Source organism: Magnolia sinica, chromosome 3 (assembly GCF_029962835.1).
Source record: "Magnolia sinica isolate HGM2019 chromosome 3, MsV1, whole genome shotgun sequence".
In the NCBI taxonomy this organism is placed as follows: Eukaryota; Viridiplantae; Streptophyta; class Magnoliopsida; order Magnoliales; family Magnoliaceae; genus Magnolia; species Magnolia sinica.
In genome coordinates, this window is record NC_080575.1 from 43,779,213 (window position 1) to 43,794,596 (window position 15,384).

Sequence of the window (15,384 nt, forward strand, 5' to 3'; positions counted from 1 at the left end):
ACACCATAGGAAACGAGTGGTGATTGATCATTAAAAACTTCTAAAACTTCTCGTGGGCCACAAAAGTTTTGGAGCAAGCTGATGTTTCTATTTTTTTCCCCTTTCAATCACATTCATGTGACCTTATCAACTGGTTGGATGACAAATAAACATTAGGGAAACATTATGGTGGGCCATAGGGAAGTTTTTAATGGTGTGGGCATTCAATTACTACTGATTCCTATGGGGCCTGTTTGGCCAGGCAGATTGGATGGGATTGAAAGGGATTGGAAGATAGATCCTAGGATTGGTCAGGCGTGCCAAACAGACATGGGATCCTAATACCGGGATATAGCAATCCCATGGATCTTAAGATGATCCACTGACATCACCATCATTACCTTTAAATCCCATCCAATCCACCCTATTCCCTTCAAAATTGCCTAGGATGTGTTTGGTTGGATGGATTGAAAGGGATTGGAAGGTTTAATCCCGCGATTGGCCAGGCGTGCCAAACAAACCCGATATAGCAATCCCATAGATCTTGCACCAATCCACTGACGCAGCTATCATTACCTTGAAATCCGTGCAATCCACTCTAATACCATCCAATCCCATCCAATTTGCCCCTCCAAACAGGCCCATAGTATGGTCCAACTGAGATTTGGATCTGCTTCATTTTTTTGCTCATGCCCTAAAATAATCTGAAAAAACGGATGAACGGCGTGTATCTAGAATACATATATCAAGGTGGGCCCATCGGTGAGGTCAGCATCGTCTTGGGTGAGGTAATCCGCTCCAACGCAATCGGAGTCCGTATCAAGAAGCCTTTCCACTCATCAAGCGGGCCACTTACATTGGCTAAGCGAGCGCGCGTATACGTATTATACAAAAATCAATTTCAAACCGTTGGCCTTTTACAATAGCTGACTGAAGTAGAGTGATTTTTATGGCCGAAAGCATGTGGTTGCTAATGGTGTGGCCCTTATTCAACGAAGCAGTGCTGCAAATCAAGGGACTTCCAGTGCTCTGCACGTGCTAGTTTTATCATCGCTCTTTCCTGCTTGGGCGAGAGAGAGAGATGGCGATGGCGTCCAACATGGTTACATCATTTCATAAGGTGTCCAAAATCAAATGGCGATTTTTTTTTTTTAATAATAATTTCCTTTTCATAGAGTGACGATGACGATGATTTATTAATCTTGAAGAAACGATGGTACCGACTAGATTTTTTTTTTTTTTTTTTTAGATATAAAATAAATATTGTGATTTTAATATCCTTCAAATTTCCGCAGGGCAATGTGCTCCAGGTTTCCTGTAAAAAGAGAGAGAAGAAAGACGGTGATCGTTACCCTTACAAAGTTATCGAAATTACGCCCCCGCCCAAGAATTTAGGAGTTCGTTGTTTCCCGTCTGTAAGCAAAATCCTCCTCTTTTTTTTTTTTTTCCTCCTCCTATTTTTTAAATTGACGTGATTGGAAGAAGATATTTCCATTGAGAAAAGGGAATATTTATCTTAAGAGGTTACGCATATAGCGTGTGGAGACATTTTCTTTTCCCCTAAAAAAAGAGTTCGTCTCATTTTATTCACTATCAGTTTTATGTATTAGAGATCATAGTTTATAGAAGTACTTGGTTATATTTTTACTCTACTGGAAAAAAAAAGATCTCTAATGCATAATTACAATTAAATAAAATGAGATGTGCTCATTTTTAAGTGGCAACCCAAACAGGCCCTTAATTTATGTCTTGAAAATTCTGCTTTATCATCTATTTCTGTGTTCTGATGGCTTGGAATCTGACCTGGCTGCTGAACCCAACAAGTCCACCTCTCTCCCCCATTCTCTATGAAAAACCTCACTTTTTCCACACTATTTCTATTGGATGATTTCTTTTTTAAATTTAATTTTATTGTTATTAGTTTAGTTTTATTTTTTGGAGAAAGAGGATCATTACAAAAGTAGTGGACACAAGTTTCATTGACCATCCATTTGTTTTTTCGAAAAGAAAGAAAAAAAGAAGAAAAAATCCTTTCGGAGTAGGATTATCTGATTACAGTGTTCTTTTATTGGGCTATGGTCCCTAGGCCTAGCTGATATATATATATATATATATATATATATATTGAAAGATGACTAAGATTTTATTACAAGAGGCAAAATAGCACAAGAAAGAAAAAATAAATAGATGACGAGGCATCATTATTCCTGATAAGAAAAGGGCTTTCTCCCATCACTCAACAGCTTTCTCCCAAGATTGTTTGCAGTATCAATAATATAGGTCCATACTATTGGTATCGCAAGGGACTGATATGAAACATGGGGAAGTTGCAAAATTCCCCTGTATCAATCAATATATCATCTATATTGTGCAATATATCGTGGTATCGATGATATATCGCAAAATATAGCCATAACCATTGTTCGGAGTATCCTTGATATTATTTGTAACTATTGTTTGGAGTATCCCTACTATTATCCGTATCTCTAGCTCGGCAATACCAATAATGCTGGTAATATCAGAAATTCCAGATACCGGCGATATATGTGATAAATCACTAAGTATCGCCAATGTATTGATATTGCCAATATTGTCGACTGTGTAAATTCTAGTTGTCGCTTGTTTCACAAATGTATCGATATCACTAACATATTGCCAATATTTTTGACCATGTAAATTCCTGGTGTCACTTGTATTTCAAATATATCAACGATATTTCGATAGTATCACCAATGTATTGATATCGCCAAAAATATGTTTATTAAAAAAAATCCCATTTCAAAATTTTTCATGGGTCCATGGTTGTATTGATAAAATGCATGTTTGTATGTGTGTATATGTATGAATGCATGGGTGGATGGATGGATGGATGTATCTATGCATGGATGGATGGATGGTTGGATGGATGAATGGATGTGTGTGTGTGCACACACAGAGGAATGGATGGTTGGTTGTATGGATCATGCATGTGTGTTTGTATGTATGTATGTGCGTGCATGGCTGGATGGATCCACCATTTTTCTTATGTTTCCCCAACATTTCCCTGAGTCAACGATACATGCTTTTAAGCTCCCCTTAAAGGGGAACTTATTATTTGATTCCTAAATATGCAAATATATGTCTTTTTTTTCTTGACATTATTTGATTCTTAAATATGCAAATATGTGTATTTTATCATCCGTTGAAGTATCATTGAAAAATTCCACAATTTTCTCCATGTATCTCTAATGATTGCCTGAGTCAGTGTTACATGCTTTTAGACCCCCATTATAGAGAAACTTATTATTATGCGTCTTTTTTGCAATAATTTGATTTCTAAACATACAAATATGTGTATTTTAGTATCTCCTGAAGTTTCATTGAGAAATTCCACCATTTCCTCGTGTTTTCCCAATGTTTCCTCCAGTCACCGATACATTTCTGGGTATCAGTGATAATATTGGCGATATTGATACATGTTTCTGTATCCCCAACCAGCAATACATGTAACAATACCAATACTACAAACATTGGTCACAATGCCTTTGTAAACTTCCCTTGTATCGTTGATATGTGCGATACGTATCGATGATACAAGGGCAATGCTTCCTAGTTGATTTTTTTTTTTCCTCGAGAAAATGAAAAAAAAAGCACCATACCTATAACGCTTCCCTTCTTTTGCTTCTTCTCCTCCTTTCTTTGCTACACCTCTCTCTCTCTCTCTCTCTCTCTCTCTCTCTCTCTCTCTCGCTCTCTCCCTCCCTCCCTCTCCCCTCTCCTGCACCTAGTCTTTTCAAAATAAAAGGGCTTGCAAGGTGTCTTTCCTCCATCATATTTAAAAGGGGGATTGTTTAATACTCCGGCTGTGTATTATGCTTGATATGTAGGCACTTAGAAATGATATTACATGGCATTTATTACCCCAAATTTAAAATTGTGAATCCCGCTCACCTTATGTTAGAATATAAAAATCAGGTTGGTTGAACAATAGTAACTGCTGATTTGTGGAAACTTTTTTTTTTTTTTTTTGAAATAAGGCCATTGGATATTTTTCATTTCTAACTGCCCAATAAGTGCCTAATTATCTACTATTTTGATAACCAAATAAGAGTTATTTTTGGTCCATGACATATCTAAACTGGTGCCTATAATTTGGATGGTTTATTTTGAATTATCTGTATGCCATGTAAGCAATTGCTAGAGTATCAAAGTATTCTCTATTTAAAAAGAGATGTTGTATGATACTCTGACAAAGTATAACACTTGATATGCATGCACTCAGAAATTATACATTTGTTATATGTTAACTCAAATTAAATCAATTAAATTGTGGAACCCATTGTCGCTAAGTCACGGTCCCAAAATCAATTTGTTTGGACGATCTCGACCTTTGATTCGCGGGCTCTTGTTTATTGAAACAAGACTATTGGATATTTCATTCTTAACTATTCAATAAATGTCCAGGCACCAATGTCATTGTCAGATGAGGAAATAAACCTAATTTTTGGGTTATGAGACATAATTAGGATAATTTAATTTTAATTACTTGCATGTCATGTTTGCAATTTTAAAAATAATTAATTGGTTGTGTTTTCATACATGTCTTCTATGGTCTATAAATTATATGAACTAATTTTTAATATAGTTGCATCACTTTTGTCAAATAGCACATGGTTTAGAACCCTATACAAGGGAAACTTATTATGTATACTTTTTTTTTTGGTGATCTTTTGAGTTCTAAGTGTGTAATGATGTCTTTTTAACATTCCTTGAAGTTGCATTAAAAAATTCAACCAATTTCCCAATGTTTCTAAAAAACAACGATACATTACACAATACATGCGATGGCCAATATGTTTATGTATTCCAAGGGTGCAATACATGCGTTGACACTAATACTAAAAACACTCACCCAACTACACCTTATGAATGCCTTTTAATCCTCAAGCAATCTGACAATTCTCACTTTTTCCTTTTCAAAGGCGCTGTTGTGCATTTTCATTCTATTGCAAAATGTCCTATTGGCTATTGGTATGCTGCTTCTAGACAACCGTTCTAAACGAGAAAGGAAAGACGTCACGGAATTTTACTCATCTTACCCTTGCAAGCCCATGCCAATGCACCATTCCTGGGCAAAGGCTTCAATCATACATGGCATCACCCAGGACACCCTGCAGAGATCAAGGATATTGTGCCAAATTGCCTCCACATAATGCATAAACACTGCAGAGATCAAGGATATTGTGCCAAATTGCCTCCACTAAGGATATGATACAAAGATATGTAATGGTCGTCTTCTTACTTAGATGGTTGATAATGAGGACTTCATCCTTCCCAACAAGCCAAGCAAAGGAAAATCACCTCAAAGGACTTCCAAATCTAAGTTGTTTGAGCCCCTCTCGTGCCTTCTCACCCCGTTGAGATTCATTTACTAAGAAAATTTCAGAAGGAAAAGTCCTTGCTTTCATGATATTCCACTTCCAAGCATCCCTTTCCCCCAACAACGGATTCCACCTATTCAATCACTCTATGCGGTTGAGACACTCTTCAATTTGAGGATTCCTTCAAAAAACCAGTGTTCAGACTACTTGAAATTGGTGGATTCTTTTGTTGGTCGGAATTTGTTTTCTTGCTATTCTCCTCCATAATGGAAAATCTACCACTCAATTCTTGTATTTCAACTTTGAGGTCACTTTTCATCTCCCTCAGTCAATTGTAGCATGGTAGTCATAACACCACTTTGGTTCTCACTGGCCATTTGAGGATCTAAGAAGCTCTGTTCCTAGTGGGCATAAATTATTGGTACCAGGTGTGATGTAGAGCGGGTCGCGGACACTTTCATGTCCAAGATGGACCAAAGAAGGCCCGATAGAAGGTAGAAGTCATCAAGACCGTTAGAACCTTAAAACAAGCATATCTCTCAATCCAGAATGATTGCGAGATTCCATTAGATCAATGGTCAAATTCCATGTTTATTTCCGTTTTTACTATTTTTAGTAAGTTTTGATTTGATTATAACTCTTCATCCGTTGGGCTTTAGGAGTTGTGTCCAACATGAAAAATGCTTAGAAAAATCAGGAGAATAACGTGGTTAAGCCACATAGGACCTTACCATAAATAGTAAATTTACTATTTATAGTAAGTTATGAATTTTAGGGAGTTTGAGTTGGAGTCTAATGCTGAAACTTCTTCCAAGGTTTGGTATCACTATTTAAAGGGTTGTAAATTCGTTTTTATAATCAATCAATCAAATTACGAATTTTATAGAATTTATTTCTATTTTGCTTGCTTTTTCCTCGTGGATTTGAAAAGTCTCTGTGAGGAGTCCAGAGAAGCTCCGTGGATTCGGAGTAGTTATCCTTGAGGAAGACGGTGATCAACCTCATCATGTTTATCCAAGTGTCAATTGGTATTAGATCGAGGATTCCCTTCGAGCCGATGGCAAACAACGAAGGTATGAACCAAAATCTTATGGATGGTAATTCGTGGATTTGTTATTTTTCAGAAAGAATGGAAGCTTTCCACCGTAAGAGTCAGTTGACCATGCAAGGGCTGCATGTAACCCTTAACCGTATTGTGGATGCGCTAATTCTGCCTCGAGGTCAAAGTGATGCTCAATAGCCCGTGGTTGCTGTATGACACAACCCCGATTTTCGCAGAGCACCATCAGATGATGGTAAATCGCAGGCCACCACTTTGATAGTGAGGAAGCCGTTATACATGTCAAAGGTAGAAATAAATTTACAACGAGACAACATCTTTCGAATGAGGTACACTGTAAGCCAAAAAGTTTGTAATATGATCATTGATGTCAGGAGCAGTGAGAATCTCGTGTCAAAAATAATAGTAGAAAAGCTGCAACTGAAAACAGAAAAACATCCATCTTTGTACACGATTGGATGGATTAAGGAGGTCAACAAAACGGAGGTAACTGAATAATTCATTGTCTTGTTTTCAATTGGTAAAAATTATAAGGATCAATTACTTTATGACGTAGTTAACATGGAAGTTTGTCATATGTTACTTGGTTGACCATGATAAAATAATATTGATGCTATTGCTACACATAGAGGTCGGGATAACGTATTTATATTTACTAAAGACGGTATAAAGATTGGCCTTGTCCCTATGGGAATGGAGAACCAACCCAAGACTTCTAAAGTTGAATAGTCTCTCATACCCAAATAAGATTTCGTAAAACAATATGAGAAAACAGGAGATGGAGTTGCATTAGTAGAAAAAGAAAAATATATGGAGCCTGTGAACATCCTAGAGGATTTGGAACTAATGTTGCAGGAGTTCAAGGCGGTTGTGCTCGATGAACTCCCTAATAAATTGCATCCCATACGAGATATAAAAAACCACATTGATCCCGTCTCAAGGGTAAGTCTGCCTAATTGCCCACATTATTAGAATGAATGTGAGATCTTGAAGGCAGAAGTGAAGGAACTGATTGATACTAGTCAAGTCAAGAAAGGCATGAGTACATGTATTGTGTCAGCTCAAGAGTCTAATGCCAAGTACAAGAAAATGGCTAATAAACATCGACATCGAAAGTTATCTCATAATCATGAACCAAGTCCCTTAAGTAACTCGAGGACGAGTTTTTTTCCAAGTGGAGGAGTCTGGTGTAGGACGTGGCACCGATACATTCCTAGCATGGTTGGACCGAAAGAAGGTGAGCCATAAATTGACCATAACTTTTGATCTAGGTATCGTTACGGCGCATCAGACCAAATATCAAGAATTGAAGTAGCACGAGAATTCGAGGACGAGTTCTTTTGAAGTGGATGAGACTGATGTAGAGCGGGTTGTGGACACTTTCATGTCCAAGATGGACCAGAGAAGGCCTGATAGAAGGTAGAAGTCATCAAGATCGTCATAACCTTAAAACAGGCATATCTCGCAAATCGGAATGAGTTACTCGACGTACCATATATTATTTTGGGGTAGGACGAGCTACTTTAGCCAACCAACCCGGCACAGCTGGGTTGCCCACGCCGAATTTGCGAGATTCCATCAGATCAACAGTTAAATTCCATGTTTATTTCCGTTTTTACTATTTTTAGTAAGTTTTGATTTAATTATAACTCTTCATCCGTTGGGCTTTAGGAGTTGTGTCCAACATGAAAAGTGCTTAGACAAATTAGGAGAATAGCGTGGTTAAGCCACATAGGACCTTACCATAAATAGTAAATTTACTATTTATAGTAAGTTAGGAATTTTAGGGAGTTTGAGTTGGAGTCTGATGCTGAAACTTCTTCCAAGGTTTGGTATTACTATTTAAAGGGTTGTAAATTTGTTTTTATGATCAATCAATCAAATTACGAATTTTATGGAATTTATTTCTATTTTGCTTTCTTTTTCCTCGTGGATTTGAGAAGTCTCTGTGAGGAGTCCAGAGAAGCTCCGTGGATTCGGAGTAGTTATCCTTGAGGAAGGTGGTGATCAACCTCATCACGTTCCTCCCTGAGTCAAGGTGGGGCTAAAATGACACTCTTAAGGACAACTATTGACTATTTGTAGGACAGGTTGTAGGCGCAGGTTTTGAGCCAGACTTGGGCTGAGGCTAAAAAGAGTAGTTTTGAGAAATGTTGGGACCGGATTGGGGACGGTAATTGGTAAGTTTAATGACTTTTATAAAGGCTGATAGTGACTGTAAGGTAGTCACCCATTCAATCCATTGTTGGTGATGCACAGCTGAGCAAATTCAGAACAATGTAATGTAACTGTCTGTGTTGAGTATGTATTTTTCACTCGTGTGTAGTCTGTAGCATGGTATTCCAAATTGGTTACGTAATGGCCGTAACGGCCGTTACGTAACGTAATGGTCATAACCGTTAAGCGTTACGGGGTCGAAACGGCTGTAACGACTGTTACAGAAAAACGTGCCGTAACGGTCTGCAACGGCCCCATAACGGTCCAGGAAGTACATTTTTCAAAAAATAAAAAATGGCCGTAACGGCCCGTATCATAACGGTAATGGTGGTGGCCGTTACGGCCACCGTTACCGTTACGGAACACCTTGGTCTGTAGAGGGCATCGTTACTATAATGCATACCCTAATTGGAGGGTGGATTGGTAACTAGGAATGTATAGTTGCACATTTTCCATCATATGTGTTGAATCTCAATGTGTGAAGTAGATTCACTTGCGTTATACAAACATCTGTAATGTTCGTAGGTCACTAGGACTGCAGACGACCATAACTTTTATTCCACAATCATCCCTCATTTACTTGCTTTAAACAATTGTGGAAATTATGCCGCCTGGGATGCAATCCCCTAATTACTCCCTCTAAACAAACGACTGCTTAGAAGGTCAAATGCAACTAACACCAGCAGACGGGTAATGTAATTTGTAATCATTATGAAGTTACATTACATTACCGACGCAAAACGCAAAACAAATAGGCCCTAAAAGAAACACTTCAACAGATTTAGCCCAGAGTAGTTCTGCCTATTAAGTTTTATGTACGTAATTGATGCATTAAACGGGGAATTAGGACTCTCACCCAATGATGAACCAACAAACATACCTTTACGCTCCATAACCCACTTTTAATGAATTTGATTCAACTAGTATTGAAATATATTGATCTATAATCTGATCCACACTCAACTACATATACATTAGGTCATGGATAACAATAATCTACTCAAAAACTGCCTTTTACTGCAAAGTAATTGAGGGATAACTGTTGCAAGCAACATCACCTTGATATAAAAGATCAGCAAACTTTCATCTTCGTGGCCTGAATTCAGCACTTCCTTTGCAAAAGACTGCACTCACTTTAAAACGATTGTAGAAAACATCATGTTTTTGGCGAAAAACGATGAAGAATCTTCTCTTCTAGGGTTTTAATAGTACTTAAGGGTTTTTGAGAAATCCCTCAAAATCTGATTGATAGGTTAGGGTTTTGAGAGAAGAAGATCTAGATTTGAATCACCTCTTGATTTGCTCTGATACCATGTAAAACCTTCAAAATGAAGAGAAGAGAAGAGAATGCAGAGAAATGAGAGAGAAGAGGGGTCAGGGCTGCTCAATATGCTCACATGCCCACACCCGTCTTATTATATTTGGGCTTTCAATATTAAAAAGAAAATTACAAAACTGCTTCTCTTTGCTTAAATATTACATAAATAAGTCCATGGGTCTAAATTGTATACTAACACATTTTAATCCAATAATTAGAAGAGACCACACGTGAGAACAAGCCGGTCCACCCGAATTATCACAATGGTCAATTTAACAATAATAATAACAAAATATCATAGTTGCTGATGCAATCTTCTTACCTTTTCCTCCCTTCTTTATTGATGAGGTATAGATTTAGGGAAAATGCAGTGGACGTAATACTATTGATATCGAATATACACTCCTTATTCTCATTGTCAGGGATTGGCATGTATCTCCTTGGTGTTGTGTGATGGTGAGATTTTATGTTCAATCCCAGCATGCATGAATAACCAAAAAAGAAAAAAAAGAAAAAAAAGAAAAAAAAAGAAAAAAACGAAGAAGAAAAAACAAAGGAAAAGGAAAAAAGGTTATATATTTGTGAAAGAGCTCTACTCTCTGCATATCGTAACAAATGCATCCCTTGCAATTGCTGCTATTCTTTCCCCTGCTTCTGTCAATTGGAGTTTTCAGAGTGCATTGCTTTGGGCTCCAGGTTCAAATCTATAAGCTTTGATCTGCTAAAGCCTCCCAAATGAGTCACTCAAGATCTCTTCTTTGTATTGCATAACTCTATTCCTGTCACTGTTCCTGATGCTTATCTGAGAGAGTTCAATTCATGCTTTTTGCCTATCTTATTCTTTGTTGGGTAGGGCTGTTTGGTGGTTTCTGTTGGTGTTATTTGGCTGGGTTTTGCCTTTGAGAGGTTTAAAAAGAAAACAAGGAAGACAATATGTTTTTCCTTTGAGAGGTTTAAAAAGAAACAAGGTTATATGTTCCTACAAAAGATTACTAATAGGGCATCTGATTTGATTTCCTGAGCATGTTGTGTTTCCTTTTCTTTTGTTTTCTTTAGCAGAACATGCAATGTGGGGAGAGTGTCACCATAGAAGGCCAAACTTACACGATTTCAGCTGTAATTCATCGATACCAGCTTCGGAAGGGAAAATACGAACCTAGTGAAAAGAGACTTGATGTGCTGTCAACGGGGAGATACATCTTGAACTTGTACCTGGAAAATTTGCTCCAACAATCTTGAGGTTCATTACTCTGCTTCTTTCTTTCCATTTTTTTTTAAAAAATTTTTAAAAATTTTTATTTTAAATTCAAAAGATATCGTAAACCTCTCTGGCCGCTTGTGGATGTAAACTATATTTTTTCTTTATTTAGTTCATAAAATTAACTATTCTCAGCATGTTGTTTATTTTGGGGGAATTCACAAAATTTGGGTTAAGTTCTTCTCAGCAGTCCCTACAAAAGCACAATTGACATGAACTGCCTGCCAAATACATCTGTCTCATCATTTAATTGATCCTGCGCTACAATCTATGTCATAAGCATATATATATATATATATATATATATATATATATATATATTTGTGATATTATGCCTGTCAACTCATCAGATTGCCTGCCCTTGCATGAGAGAAATGACTATCAGTCTACATTTAAAAGTATGTGTCATCCACCTGATGATTAAATTAGCCTGATCTTTGGGATAGAGCATGCTTAGCATTGCTAGGCCTCTCCCCCATCTCTTGCTGAGTCCATTACAATGCTCTATGTTTCATATTTTTGCTCCAGAGTTTCCAGTTTTCGAGTTATCCATTGGGACAACCGTAATCAATGACTGTTGAATTAAAGAACTATTTAGCTGGCCTTTCATTTTAACCACTAGCTTGCAGGCAATAATTGTCGCTCTTCAGAGTATCCAATCAGTGTCATTTTTAGGTAACTAGCTGTCCATGGTGGATGTACAGGAATAGCATTTTTAATTGTTGGGTATGGGCCCATGTATGGTGGATGGTCTGAGTAAAGATGGTCCTAAAGTTCTTTTGAAAAAAAGGGAGAACAATGATACTTGGGTGCAAGAAATAAACTATCATGTTAAAACACGCTGTTTGAAATGCACTAAACATTTTTCATAGAAAAAAAAATCTTCCTTTTTAAAGGCCTATTCTTCTTCTTCTTCTTCTTCTTCTTCTTCTTCTTCTTCTTCTTCTTTTTTATTTTTATTTTTATTTTTTAATTTTAATTTTTTTTTAATTCTCAAAACGATTATTCAGTTTTGACAACCTAATAATAATTATAATCTTAAGTTGTTACACATGAATCTCTCTCTCCCTCATCAAGGATAGTCCAAACCAATGATTGCAACTCTATTATAATCAACGTGGACCATTCATTTTTCTAGCCACTGATGGATGGTTAGGAATATCTCTCTTTGGGCTTGGCATCGAGGAGGAAGTGGCTAATCAGGGAAGGCTATCTGGAGGTTGCTCATTATGGCAGTTCTATGGGCCATTTGGGGAGCCAAAAATAGGCGTTGCTTCAAGAATTTAAGTGAGAGCATAGAGATTATTAGTAAAATCCAAGGGCTTGGTTCGAGTTGGGCGGTTTATATAAAGGCTGTTTCAGCAGATCCTTTTTGCTGATCGTTCTTCTCTTGTTGCTGTATTCTTTCCCTGCTTTTGGCGGGCTTTCTAATAAATCTAATAAAGTTGTTGTTACCTCTCTCTCTCTCTCTCAAAGAAAAAAAAAAGGAAAGAAAGAAAGAAAAAAGGATGGTTAGGAACATGCAATCAAACTTGCTTTTAGGAGGGATGAGCAATCAAACATGAGCCTGCATGATAGATGGTGAGACTGGTGATTGGATCTTTTCTATTATACTATTTACTTAGCCATTGATTGGCTAGTTAGGATCATAAGATCAAACTGATTTTATGGATAGGCAATCAAAGGTGAGCCCACATGATGGATGGTCCAAGTCACCAATTAGACATTCTTTATTGTAATCAATATGTACTATCCATTTTCTATCCATGATTGGATGGTAATGATTGTTAGATCTAAATGATTTTTATAGAGAGGGATTGGTAACGAAAGGTTGGCTCCACATGATGAATGGTCCAAATCAGCGGTCTGAACTTGTTCTAGCATAATAATATAGATCGTCCCACATGATGGACGGTCCAAATCAATGGTCAGAATTTATTCTAGCATAGTATTACGGACGTCCTTTACCTATCCATTAACTGAATCATTAATGCCACATTATCAAAGTGATTTTTTGGGAGGGCTTGGTAACCAAAGGCGAGCCTCAGATGATGGACAGTTCAGCTCACTGATAGAAGCTTTTTAATTGCATCAAGACTGTCTTTCCTATCCATGATCAAATGTTTAGGGCGCGGTTTGGAAGGGATTGAATGGTATTAGGGTGGATTGCTTCACTTTCAAGGTAATGATGGCTGTGTCAGTGGATTGGTGCAAGATCCATGGGATTGCTATATCCCGGGATTTCAACACCAAGTTTGTTTGGCCCGCCCATCCAATCCTGGGATTGCACCTTCCAATCCCTTCCAATCCGTCGGACCAAACACGTCCAAGGCAAAATTGAATGGGATTAGGGTGGATTGGATGGATTTCAAGGTAATGATGGTGATGTCAGTGGATTGGTGGCAATCCCATCGGATTGCTATATACCGGGATCAGAATCACGTATCTGTTTGGCATGCCCGGCCAATCCCGGGATTTACCTTCCAATCCCTTCCAATCCCATCCAATCCCTTCCAATCTGCCCGGCCAAATAGGCCCTTAGTATCATCATATGAAAGCAACTTTTAAGAGGGGTTGGCATGGGGCCCGCATGATGGATGGTCCAAATCAATTACGGGACCTCCATTATCATTGATATGGACCATCCGTTTTCTTAGACAATGATTGGACAATTAGGATGGTTGCAATCTTTCCAACACTGATGCACCGGATCCCATTAGAATTTCACAGTTAGGCATGCTTGGGCGAGAGTAGTACTATGATGGGTGACCTTTTCAGAAGTCCTTGTGTTGCACCAGACCAAGAGCTGCACCGGTTCTTAGGTAATAAGATGAGGGAAAGTAAATTTCGATGGTTTGGTCATGTGTAACAAAGACCAAGAATAGCGTTGGTTAACAGTGAGTTGGTACAAGTTGAAATCTCTAAAAGGGCAAGTGGAAGGCCCAAAAATACGTCGATGGAAGTAGGAAGAAAAGACTTGATGATCTATGGTTGAACTGAAGGTTTGGCCCTTAGTAGAGTGGAATGGCGGAATAGGATTTATGTAACCTATGCCGATTAATTGGGTAAAGGCTTAGATGATGATGATAATGAATGATTGGTTGGGATCATCCAATCAAAGTGATTTTTTGGAGGGATTGACAACCAAAGGTGGCCCTGCATGATGGATGTTTCAGATAACCAACTTGAACTTTTTCTCCATCATTATGAAAATATAAAAGCTAGGGTTAATTTTAAAAAGCTGGAAATTGAGATTGCATTTGAAACTTACTATATTTGCATTGAGCATAAAGGCCTTTGGCTGGAATGACTGCTTTGCACTATTAGATTCTTTGCCCCCACTATGCCCTCTTGCCAATTTTAGGCAGTTACAGAGAAATCCCCTCCAATTGCATGTTCTTTCTTACAAGAAAGTCACAAACATGCAAGTTTTTTGAATCATATTTTTCCTCTCATTAGTGGCACCTTCCTTGTTTAAAATAAAATTTGTAGTGCAACATAATTTACTTTTGGCTTAGGGTTTGAAATCTTCTCCTAATAGTTTTTTTTTTTGAAAGATCACTGATTTGTATTAAGAACAGCAAAAGGGGGAAGCTGAGAAAGCAAGCCCATCTATGCTCCAAGAAACATAAAATTACAACCCTTAAGACTGTCAACTACTGTGGCCCATTCAATAATCATACGCTTGGCCTTACTAGCTACACTGTCGGCAGAGTGCGCCCTATCCTGAAAACATCTTTCATTCCTTTCTACCCAAGCACACCACCAAATAGCGATTATAGCTATTCTCCATATCCACTTTTTCTGCTTTTCCAATCTGATCCCATGCCAAGCTTTTAACAGAAGATCCACTGATTCTGAGAAGCACCAATCTATACCGAACCAGAAGAGAAATTCAGCCCATATGAGATTGATAAAAGGACAATGAATGAGCAAATGATCCACTGTTTCTTCTTGCTCCATGCACAACAGACACACGTTTACCAAAATCATGCCCCTTTTTCTGAGATTGTCAACTGTAAGGATTTTCTTCCTAGCCACTAGCCACCCAAAAGAAACAAACTTGGGAGGGATAGGTAATTTCCAGATATAGCCGATCTGAGGGTCTGAAGAGGAAGGAGGACTGCTGGCCATCTGATTGAATAACAATTTAACCGAGAAATGACTGGATTTTTCTAGCTTCCAAATTATT

General features: G+C 37.8%; 1 protein-coding gene and 1 pseudogene across 13 annotated transcripts in view; both read left to right on the top strand.

Moving 5' to 3' along the window:
• Positions 1 to 820: 820 nt before the first annotated feature.
• Positions 821 to 15,384, top strand: part of LOC131239860 (uncharacterized) — a 28,829-nt gene continuing 14,265 nt past the window's right edge. For 4 of the 13 annotated variants that reach the window (XR_009168454.1, XR_009168455.1, XR_009168456.1 and 1 more), the window contains exons 1-3: positions 860 to 1,099; positions 1,275 to 1,394; positions 10,991 to 11,174. Coding sequence is in view for 3 of the 13 variants with exons in the window: in XM_058237752.1 (XP_058093735.1) it covers positions 1,061 to 1,099; positions 1,275 to 1,394; positions 10,991 to 11,173 (342 nt within the window). In the remaining 10 variants the exon portion in view is untranslated. Of the gene's footprint in view, positions 1,196 to 1,274; positions 1,395 to 10,990; positions 11,379 to 12,348; positions 13,323 to 15,384 lie in introns of those variants that run through there. The other 9 variants (XR_009168449.1, XR_009168448.1, XR_009168451.1 and 6 more) reach the window with 7 other exon arrangements.
• On the top strand, positions 13,872 to 13,990 carry LOC131241663 (5S ribosomal RNA; annotated as a pseudogene).